General features: G+C 47.0%; 1 protein-coding gene across 2 annotated transcripts in view; it reads left to right on the top strand.

Annotated features, from left to right (window-relative positions):
• HOGA1 (4-hydroxy-2-oxoglutarate aldolase 1) overlaps positions 1-12,271 on the top strand; it is a 70,530-nt gene that overhangs the window by 46,162 nt on the left and 12,097 nt on the right. For both annotated transcript variants that reach the window (XM_056530862.1, XM_056530861.1), the window contains exon 7: positions 1,459-1,592. In XM_056530862.1, coding sequence (XP_056386837.1) covers positions 1,459-1,592 — 134 coding nt within the window. The remainder of the gene's footprint in view (positions 1-1,458; positions 1,593-12,271) is intronic.

Here is a 12,271-nt window from a genome sequence, read left to right on the forward strand (position 1 = left end):
CCGTTGTGGATTTATTTTCTTTGGTTTATATATGTAGTATGTAGTAAAGATGTGTGTAAGCATGTGTGTATTGTGTTTTCTGTGATATTTTCCCGAGTTTGGGTATTTTGAGTTGAATTTAATTTATTTATTTATTTATTTTTGGTTTCTTGGTTAAATCAAGTTAATATATTGATATATATGTGTGCATATGTGAGTGTGGTATAGTGTTATTATTCTTATTATTAATATTATTTAAAAAAAACATGGTGTGCAGTGTGAGTGCTTGTTGTGTTTTCTATGTATGATTTTTCCCGAGTTTGGGTGTTTTGAGTTAAAGCGAAATAGTGCTATATTTATGTTTCTTATGAGTGTGTTGTTTGGCTATGAAAGGTGTAGTTGTAATATTTCTAGTTCTAGTAGGAAAGCTGGGCTGGCCGGTTAGGCAGGATTTTTGTTCTTTTATTTAAATGTAAAGTTTGGGTTTATGTTATTTCATGTTGTTGTTTTCCGTTATGGCAAAGTTGTGCTGGTTTATGTTTTGTTATGATTTATATTTTTCTAATAAAAGATTTACAGGATATAACTCAGGATCAGTACAGGATAAGTAATGTAATGTGTGTACACAGTGACCTCACCAGCAGAATAGTGAGTACAGCTCTGGGGTATAATACAGGATATAACTCAGGATCAGTACAGGATAAGTAATGTAATTTATGTACACAGTGACCTCACCAGCAGAATAGTGAGTTCAGCTCTGGAGTATAATACAGGATATAACTCAGGATCAGTACAGGATAAGTAATGTAATGTATGTACACAGTGACCTCACCAGCAGAATAGTGAGTACAGCTCTGGAGTATAATACAGGATATAACTCAGGATCAGTACAGAATAAGTAATGTAATGTATGTACACAGTGACTCCACCAGCAGAATAGTGAGTACAGCTCTGGAGTATAATACAGGATATAACTCAGGATCAGTACAGGATAAGTAATGTAATGTATGTACACAGTGACTCCACCAGCAGAATAGTGAGTACAGCTCTGGAGTATAATACAGGATATAACTCAGGATCAGTACAGGATAAGTAATGTAATGTATGTACACAGTGACCTCACCAGCAGAATAGTGAGTGCAGCTCTTGAGTATAATACAGGATATAACTCAGGATCAGTACAGGATAAGTAATGTAATGTATGTACACAGTGACCCCACCAGCAGAATAGTGAGTGCAGCTCTGGGGTATAATACATTATATAACTCAGGATCAGTACAGGATAAGTAATGTAATTTATGTATACAGTGACCTCACCAGCAGAATAGTGAGTGCAGCTCTGGAGTATAACACAGGATATAACTCAGGATCAGTACAGGATAAGTAATGTAATGTATGTACACAGTGACCCCCACCAGCAGAATAGTGAGTGCAGCTCTGGAGTATAGCTCAGATTGAGTGTTCTCTCTTTCTGTACAGGTGCTGTCGGAGGGATTTGTGCTCTTGCTAACATCCTTGGTACCCAACTCTGTGAACTGGAGCGACTGTGCGCCAGTGGGCAGTGGCAGGAGGCGAGAAAGCTCCAGTATCGATTGGTGGAGCCAAATGCTGCGGTGAGTCTGATCATACATGTGCACCAGGGATCATCCACATGACCAAGATCAACATTTACATTCATGGAAGTGTCACCTCTTTGAATGGGAATATTTCACATGAATTAAAGAAAAACACTTTTCCTCACAACATTTTTATGAAGTATATTACTAAATATTTTTCTTTGATTATCTTGTATAGCTTATTTGTTTTTAACTTTTTTATTCTCTATTCTGACAGAAAGAGAGAGCAGTGCATTGTGGTAACTCAAATGACAGACAGCTGTGGTAGACAGGTGGGTGGTAGCAACTGGGGTGCTAGGAAATACCTTATCAGTTTGTGACGCCAGGGCACCGTTAGCCTATGCACGGTCCAAGGTTGGAGACGGCTCCTTCTGGGCCAGACACGCGGAGTAAATGAACACACCGACGTCGGGTTACAGAAAACTGTCTTTACTGAGCAGGGTGCAGATGTTGATACACAGACAGTGTAGATGGTGTAGAGTGGAGAAGATGCAGTGCAACCTCTTGGGAGCCCTGTTGCCTTGCTGGGACTTGTGGTGCTTTAACCCAATAGATTGATACTGACTTGAGAAAGTATTGAAGATTGATACAGGTAGCTAGGATTTCGTCAAGGTCCTGTAGCTCTTTGTCAGGCTTGAATTTCCTATGTGTGAGGGATCCTTGCAGGGATCCACAGGGCAGCCTTTGGTGCTGGGACACCACGGGAGTGAAGTGGATAACTAGCTGGCAAATGTCAAGTTTGTGACACCAGAAGTAGGGTTGTGTTTGTAGTAAATGATGGATGATGAGAGTTGTAGTGGCAGGAGTGGTGCATCCCTATGTTGAGATGTATAGTCCCACAAACCACTACTTCAATCAAGGTGTAATCCGTACCAAGGCCTCAGGAATACAGTGATCCCTTATCTTACAATGGCCTCAACATACAAAAGTTTCAACATACAATGGTCTTTTCTGGACCATTGTAACTTGAAACCAGACTCGACATACAATGCTACAGACAGTCCAGATCTGTAAAACGTGTCAATGGCCGGAAGAACTGACCAATCAGAATGGGCAATCACTGGTAAAACCCCTGTATTACTGAAGTGCATGCACTGACTGGTGTCTGGTAGCGCCCCCTACAGGGAGGTATTACATGTTCTGTACTCTTCACCTGTGCAGGGTTAGCTGCTCCTTTGGACACCAGGTGAGGGCGGCTCCATTTTCAATTTTTAGGATATTGCGTGTACTGTACGGGTCCCTGAAGAAGCTCCTGTCCTCTACATAGACCAGCGTTTCCAGACCAGGGTGCCTCCAGCTGTTACAAAACTACAACTCCCAGCATGCCCGGACAGCCTTTGGCTGTCCGGGCATGCTGGGAGTTGTAGTTTTGCAACAGCTGGAGGCACCCTGATTGGGAAACCCTGACATAGACAGTGATTTACAGCTCCCAGCAGATCTTTATTACTTTTATATATAAGGATTTGCTTTATCTATATTAGTTATCTACTCATTTTTCTTTAATCCTCACTTTTTCCTATTTTTGGATGACATTTTGGGGGCTTCAGAACCAATTACCAGGTTTCCATAGAGATATGGTCTCAACATATGATGGTTTCAACATACAATGGTCGTCCTGGAACCAATTAATATTGTAACTTGAGGGACCTCTGTATAATTCCTCTAAAGCCAGGGTTTATAGAAGACAACTTCTGCTTTACTGTTGATACAGTATCAATACAGGTGAATAATACTTTGGAATATATGCAGATCCGTGAATACAGTAGTTGAGAGACTCTTGTTATTTTCAGTAGTAACTGGTAATTTGTCACTGTCACAGTCCTGGACCTATTGGAAGACTTGAGATTTGGTTACGATGACACTTATAGTTCTCCAGAGATTCAATGTGACTCTCCCTTGTGGTACGTGTAAGACTCAGAGGCTTTCGGCTAACCTGTACTACTTTGAGTAATCCCTGTGGCCTGGCTTGTTCTTCACTGCATTTTTTAGGATGAGACTTGAGACTGAGGAATTGGGACTTGACTTCACTTGTGATCGAAAAATTGTACTAGACTTGTTACTCCCTAATAACACATGCTGACTCAGAGGCTGTGACTATCCTGGATCTACAACTATGTGTGGTGTCCCGGTACCGTATCCTATCCGGTACCTGCGTGTGGGTCCCCTTAGCCAGAGTCCCTAGGATGTCGGGGTCCCCATTGTCTAGTTCACCCCTGGTCACCTCTCATCTAGATAGTCATTGAGCTAATAGTTTATTTAGGATGCATGTAAATATGATGATATCAATGTCTATAAATAGTTAGTTACCTGTATACAGCGTAGCAGGACCTGCGGGTCACGTGATCAGGAAAACTCTATGGTTTCTGCTTTAGGACCTTTGGAGGTCCCTGTGACGAAGGCTACCCATCACTCATTGTAACGGTGAGTGACAGTTACTGGGACCAATCCAAAACGGCCCTGCCCATATAAGGGAGCGGCTGCCATTGCTCTCTTTTTGCTCCTGCACTCCTGACGAGGAAGGAACTATACAGTTATCTCCCGCAGTGAGTTAGGCCCGAGCCTTGCGGCAACGGCTGATCGATTCTAAATTGAGAGTGTATCAATCCCCACGCACTCTGCAGGATCACCGGACCTTATCTATCCCCTAAATCCAGACGGATCTGCAAATATTACCCTAAATTCAGAGACTGTATTTAAAAGTCAAGGTCCGCAACAACTGTCAGTCACTGCACTATATACAGACTGTATTCCTGAGACTGTTATTGTGCATTTGATGTACAGCAAGCCTTTCAGTAAAGTTTGTTCAAGTTCAAGCACCTTGTGGACCTTCAGTCATTTTTATATATGCACCTATCGTTACTGGGAAGGGCGGCGATAGGCCGGAGAATTACCTCAGCATACTAGCCCTCAGCCTGGCGTCACGAACTATAGGGTTAACATTAGCCCTTCATCTACCGAAACAAATCCCCAACTACCATATACCCCCCAAGGGCTACCACATATGTGTCACCTCAGTGGGTGCCTGGCTTGTTCCTCACGTTACTTAGGATTCAACTTGTCTGAAAAAATGTAAGACTTGGCTGTAGAATGTAGTTCTGCACTAGCTAATGTCCAATATATATGTGCATGCTTCATACTAGCTCTCAGCCTGGCGTCACAAACTATAGGGTTAACATTAACCCCTCATCTACCGAAACAACTCCCCAACTACCATATACCCCCCAAGGGCTACCAGAAAGCCTTTTTGGCGTTGCACGAACAGGATACGGGTGTGTGCCTACTACAGTCACCATTAGTGAGAGTGAACCCCCTTCCCCCAGAAAACAAACTTTATTTATGTACTGTGACTTATACTCCGGAGTAAGGGGTTGCGCACACGGTGCTGTGTGGAGGAAGTGCGCATGTAAAGTAAGGGGGAGGCAAACAGTACAGTGGAGCTACAAGTTAGCGCGGGATATTCCCGCACACGTGATCCAGAGACCCCACCCACCAAAGCTCTCGGTGCCGCGGCAGCCATTTTGTTGGAGTCTAGTGCCAGAAACCAACAAAGGGAGACAGTTCAGCACGGGAAAAGTGCGACAACGGGCTGAAAGCTGTGAGGAGCCGATTATACACAGACGCTAGCTTTGAAGGTCTGGGGGCGGTCTTATCTCAAGTACAAGATGGCAAAGAAAGGGTGATTGCCTATGCCAGCCGGCATCTTCAAGGTGCTGAGAAGAATGATGCCAACTATAGCTCCTTCAAGCTGGAGCTCCTGGATCTGGTCTGGGCCATTACTGAGAAGTTTAAAGACTATCTGGCTGCTACTCCCTTCACGGTCTACACTGATAACAACCCCTTGGCCCATTTGAACACTGCTAAGTTGGGAGCTCTTGAACAGCGTTGGGCCTCTCGGTTGGCCATCTATGATTTCAACATTAAGTATCACAGCAGGAAAACCAATGTTAATGCGGATGTACTTTCTCGCATTGGCCCCAGGCGAGGCACCCCCTGCTGAAGATGTATGGGAAGATGTGGAAATGCCTCCCTTCTACCGAAGGTTCATGAGTCAGAATGCTCTAACTGCCCAGGAGGGTGACTGACCTGAATCTCCCAAGATCCCTGAAGATCTGTCCACCTGGAAGACACTTTAGGAGGTCCCCTATAACCCGGCTTTCATCCTGGACTACTGCCTCTACAAGAAAGTGCCCACTCGGGTGCTCAAGGCCCATGGAGACTTTGAATTGAAGCGGTTGTGGCGGCAGAGGAATCGCCTGTTCCTGGTTTACCGAAATTCCCTGGACCCAGTTTCCGGAGACCGCATACACCAGATTGTGGTTCCCAGAAGAGATGCAGCCATGGTCCTGAATGCCTATCATGATCAATCCGGACACTTCGGGGTCCATAAGACAGAGATCACCGTCAGAAGGAGATTTTACTGGATTGGGATGCGGGGAGACATCAAGAAATGGTGTGCCAAGTGCTCCATGTGCAACGTGATAAAGAACCCCCGGAGGGACGCAAGAGCCCCTTTGCATCCCATCTGTACAGAAAGGCCGAATTAAATTGTTGCCCTGGACCATGTGAAGCTGGCCCCCAACTCCATCTGGCTATTGTCATGCTCTAACTATGGTGGATCATTATTCTAAGTGGGTGGTCGTGGCCCATGTCAAGGATCTTACCGCCAAGACTGCTGCTCAGCTCTTTTATAGACAGTGGATCCAACCTCTGGGGTGTCCCGAATCGGTCGTCACGGATCGGAGAACCGCCGTTGAAGCCCAGTTGTTCCAGGAACTTTGCCGGTTGCATGATTGCAAGAAGCTCCGAACAACGGCCTACCATCCTCAAGGGAATGGGCTCTGCGAGAGGATCAATCAAGTGTTCATCCAGATGCTCAGAGCTGCCTCTGTCTCAAAGCATGAAGAGTGGCCTCAGCTGTTGCCTGAACTCCTGGAAATTTACAACAACACTGTCCACTGCTCTACGGGGTATACGCCCTTTTTCCTGATGACGGGCCGACACGGCAAATTGCCAAAGGATCGAACCTTCGGGCTACAGGCACCTTTCAACAATTCTCAGGCTTCCCAAGGTTGGGTGTCAGAGCATCAACGAAGAATTGAGGAAGCCAAGGACATTGTTGAGAAGAAAATGGGTGAAGTTCATGAATGTCAGCAGAAAGATTATAATCGACATGCTTCGGCTCAGCCCTTGCAGCTTGGAGATAAAGTGTGGCTCAGAAAATTTCCTAGAACCCATAAATTGGACTCCTTGTGGGAAACGGAGCCATACACCATTACTGTGGTTCCTTATTCTGAAACGGACGTGTAGGAGATACAAAAAGACGGGTTCGAGCCACAGGTGGTCCACAGAAATAGGATAAATGTGTGCCTCAAAGAAGATATGCTTGGCCCATCTCCTCCTACTCCTCCTGCTACTTCTACTCCACCTATACCAAAGGCAATGAGAGAATATGTGCCGGGAGAAGGAATTCATCCCACTATGGATGATCCTTTGTTCCCATCTCAGCAGCCTACCATGTATTGGGGTATACCATTCCCAGCTCCATCCAGCCAGCCGTCACTGGTTGCACCACCAAGTCAGTTGCCAGTAGCTGTTGCTCCCTGTCAACCACCATTGGTTGCTACACCTAACATCAGTCCTGCTCCAGTGACTGCTCCAGATATTGATGCCACTACTCCACCTGTCTTAAGAGAACCCTGAGTTCAACCGAAGATGTTGCTGCTGTTTCCAGCCCTCCAGCTGGTCCCTCGGGGACTGAAGTTCTTGAAGAATCCTTAAGTGAAGGAACTCCTGATGACTCGGAGGTGGTGTTGCGGCGGTCTCAAAGGACTACCCAGGGCAAACTACCCATGAAGGTACCAGGAATCACATTTAGTACCTGCACACACAGTACCTTTGATAACCCACTTCAATGCTCTGCCAATCACTTTTCAGTACCCTAGATTACTAACTTAGATGTACTACCTCAAGTTTCTTTAGTACATACACCAAAGTAAATATCTCACTTAAGAAAACACTTAGGAATTGTAGCATAGTTATATCCAATTCCTGCCTCTGTTAGGTACACTTCTTCTTCTCTTTCATTGCCTGGCCAGTAGGTGCTCTTGCTAATACAGAATTAAACACCTAATTCTAAGAATAACCTAGTTAGGTTGTTTTGAAAGTGCTCTAGGGGTAAGTAGCGTGTAGCCGATAGACCGTAGCAGCCACCCTTACTGTGACATAGCTTCCGGCTAGCCAGTATAACCTTATGTGTACTTACAGGTAACTTATTGTTGGCAAAGAAATAAAATGTGTGAGATAATAAAATTGTCTAGTCAGCTTGACGCTAAAGGTATATAGAGCTGAACTAATGTCTAGATAGTCTCATGTATAGAGAGTTATACTAATGTTCAGCCTCCAAGAATGTGTAGAGGGCTGCTAAAATGTCTTAGGAGCTAGAAACTAAAGGATAGATAGCTTCCTTAATGTCTAGATAGCACCAATGTCTAGAGAGATTCCTATTGTCTAGTCCAGATACTAGTAAGAGTATCAGAGAATGTAAATGTGTTCAATGTTTACTTAGGATGTATAGCAAATTTATAGATCATCCTGTCCTTGTCCCTCTGTCTTAGGGGACAGGCATCGAGGTCGACTTATCTTAAGTAAGGGGGTTTGTGGTGTCCCGGTACCGTATCCTATCCGGCACCTGCGTGTGGGTCCCCTTAGCCAGAGTCCCTACGTTGTTGGAGTCCCCATTGTCTAGTTCACCCCTGGTCACCTCTCATCTAGATAGTCACTAAGCTAATAGTTTATTTAGGATGCATGTAAATATGATATCAATGTCTATAAATAGTTAATTACCTGTATACAGCATAGCAGGACCTGCGGGTCACGTGATCAGGAAAACTCTATGGTTTCTGCTTTAGGACCTTTTGGAGGTCCCTGTGACGTTTACTACCCATCACTCCTTGTAACGGTGAGTGACTGTTACTGGGACCAATCCAAAACGGCCCTGCCCATATAAGGGCACGGCGGCCATTGCTCTCTTTTTGCTCCTGCGCTCTTGACGAGGAAGGATCTATACAGCTATCTCCCGCAGTGAGTTAGGCCCGAGCCTTGCGGCAACGGCTGATCGATTCTAAATTGAGAGTGTATCAATCCGCAGGATCACCGGACCTTATCTATCCCCTAAATCCGGATGGATCTGCAAATATTCCCTAAATTCAGAGACTGTATCTAAAAGTCAAGGTCCGCAACAACTGTCAGTCATTGCACTATATAGAGACTATATTCCTGAGACTGTTATTGTGCATTGGATGTACCGCAAGCCTTTCATCAGTAAAGTTTGTTCAAGTTCAAGCACCTTGTGGACCTTCAGTCATTTTTATATATGCACCTATCGTTACTGGGAAGGGCGGCGATAGGCCGGAGAATTACCTCAGCATACTAGCCCTCAGCCTGGCGTCACAAACTATAGGGTTAACATTAACCCTTCATCTACCAAAACAACTCCCCAACTACCATATACCCCCCCAAGGGCTACCACATATGTGTCACCTCAGTGGGTGCCTGGCTTGTTCCTCATGCTACTTAGGATTCAACTTGTCTGAAAAAATGTAAGACTTGGCTGTAGAATGTAGTTCTGCACTAGCTAATGTCCAATATATATGTGCATGCTTCAGGGATCTTCACAGCGGTGTGTGGTGGTAAGATATGCAAAGATCCCCTCCCTCACTTATGTTTCCTTGGTAATCTGAGATACAGGCTTCATGGAGTGCATCGAGGAAGGAATCTCTAGAAGTCTGTTGCTCGACTAGGCAAGGACTATGAATAGTTGCACCTAGTCTTCTCTTTGCAGTAGAGCCCGTCAGGTTTACCTTTTGTCCCTAATGCTACAGCTTGTGGTACCATTGTAATGGTACATGCTAGATGGGTTGCAGCTTTGCCTTGTGCTAAAAATATTGAAGATGGAGGCAATTACCTTCTAAAGGTGAAAGAGATGTAGCGGGTGATGTTCTCTCTTGTCTGGCTAGGCCAGAACTAACTCTAACATGTGCTTTAGGAACCTCCTTATATCCATGAGGATTAGGGCAGAGACAGGACAGACCTCAGCTCTAGTTAAATTGGATATGTGACATAATACTAGAACTTTTACAGTGAGAATAGACTTCTGGGTAAAGAATGTTAACTCCTTACACTTCCGTACAGCATTTATTCAAAGGTGTCAGGCATACCAGGCTGGTAACAGAGCGGAGGTGGGGGACGTACGTCCCCCGTCTCCGCTCCGTTACCAGCCTGGTATGCCTGACACCTTTGAATAAATGCTGTACGGACGGTGAGTGCAGTCCTGGCTTTCTTTACATAACTATCCTAAACCAAGCCTTTCAATATGGCTGTCTCCAAGAAGAGGCGTAACTTTCCGATTTAGCATCAGAACTCAACAGCTACAACAGGGCCCCATGTGCTGTTTATAATACTGGCCTCTTTATGGGGCAGATGTACCTTGGGGCTCCCCTAGGCACTAGGGCACCAGTGCGACTGCTACCTCTGCACCCCCTATAGTTACGCCCCTGTCTCCAAGTAGAATAAATACAGTGACCCCCCGACCTACGATGGCCCCGACATACGATCATTTCAAGATACGATGGCCTCTCAGAGGCCATCGCATGTTAAAGGCAGCATCAACATACGATGCTTTTGTATGTCGGGGCCATCGCATAAATGGCTATCCGGCAGCACAGACTGCTTCAGCTGCCGCCGGATAGCGGTTTACGGTGCCCTGTGTGGTCCACTGACGATTACTTACCTGTCCTCGGGCCTGCGGCACGTCCTCTTCGGGGTCCCCTGCTACGCCGGCGCTCTCCTTCAACGTCATCACGTCGTCGGTCACGCCGTCCCGTTATCCAATAGGAGCTGCGTGCATAGCGGCGTGATGGCGGCGACGGAGAGCGAGGATCCTGGGCAACAGAGATGTTCCGGAGCAACGGGGACACCCTGGGGACAGCGATGGAAGGCGACATCCAGGGCAGCGGTGACGGGTCCGGAGCGGCGGGGACACGTGAGTATTACCTCCTATACTTTACATTGCACGGATCCCTCAACATACGATGGTTTCAACAAACGATGGTTCATTTGGAACGGATTACCATCGTATGTTGAGGGACCACTGTATCTTTATTTGGTGTGAAATATTGATAATCCCATCAGGACCTTCCATTCATAAGGAGAAAAAAATGTCATATTAGTAGTAATCGGCTCCATATATGTTACGCCTAGCGCTCCGGGTCCCCGCTCCTCCCCGGAGCGCTCACGGCGTCTTTCTCCCTGCAGCTCCCCGGTCAGTCCCGCTGACCGGGAGCGCTGCACTGTCATGGCCGTCGGGGATGCGATTCGCACAGCGGGACGCGCCCGCTCGCGAATCGCATCCCAGGTCACTTACCCGTCCCGGTCCCCTGCTGTCATGTGCTGGCGCGCGCGGCTCCGCTCTCTAGGGCGCGCGCGCGCCAGCTCTCTGAGACTTAAAGGGCCAGTGCACCAATGATTGGTGCCTGGCCCAATTAGCTTAATTGGCTTCCACCTGCTCCCTGACTATATCTGACCTCCTCCCATGCACTCCCTTGCCGGATCTTGTTGCCTTGTGCCAGTGAAAGCGTTTAGTGTGTCCAAAGCCTGTGTACCTGAACTTCTGCTATCCATCCTGACTACGACCCTTGCCGCCTGCCCCCGACCTTCTGCTACGTCTGACCTTGCCTCTGCCTTGTCCTTCTGTCCCACGCCTTCTCAGCAGTCAGCGAGGTAGAGCCGTTGCTAGTGGATACGACCTGGTTGCTACTGCCGCAGCAAGACCATCCCGCTTTGCGGCGGGCTCTGGTGAAAACCAGTAGCCTCTTAGAACCGGTCCACTAGCACGGTCCACGCCAATCCCTCGCTGACACAGAGGATCCACCTCCTACCAGCCGGGATCGTGACAGTAGATCCGGCCATGGATCCCGCTGAGGTGCCGCTGCCAAGTCTCGCTGATCTTCCCACGGTGGTCGCTCAGCAATCGCAGCAGATTGCCCAACAAGGACAGCAGCTGTCGCAGTTGACCGCCATGTTACAGCAACTTCTGCCTCTGCTACAGCAGCAACCATCTCCTCCGCCAGCTCCTGCACCTCCTCCGCAGCGAGTGGCCGCTCCTAACCTACGCTTGTCCCTGCCGGACAAATTTGATGGGGACTCTAAACTCTGCCGTGGATTTTTGTCTCAGTGTTCCCTGCATATGGAGATGTTGTCGGACCTGTTTCCTACAGAACGATCTAAGGTGGCGTTCGTAGTAAGCCTTCTTTCAGGAAAGGCCTTGTCTTGGGCCACACCGCTCTGGGACCGCAATGATCCTGCCACAGCCACAGTCCAGTCCTTCTTCGCTGAAGTCCGAAGTGTCTTCGAGGAACCTGCCCGAGCCTCTTCTGCTGAGACTGCCTTGCTGAACCTGGTCCAGGGTAATTCTTCCGTTGGCGAGTACGCCGTACAATTCCGTACTTTTGCTTCTGAACTATCCTGGAATAATGAGGCTCTCTGCGCGACCTTTAAAAAAGGCCTATCCAGTCGCATCAAGGATGTGCTGGCCGCACGAGAGATTCCTGCCAACCTCCAAGAACTCATCCATTTGGCTACCCGCATTGACATGCGTTTTTCTGAGCGACACCAAGAGC

This window comes from Hyla sarda, chromosome 7, assembly GCF_029499605.1.
Source record: "Hyla sarda isolate aHylSar1 chromosome 7, aHylSar1.hap1, whole genome shotgun sequence".
Classification (NCBI taxonomy): Eukaryota; Metazoa; Chordata; class Amphibia; order Anura; family Hylidae; genus Hyla; species Hyla sarda.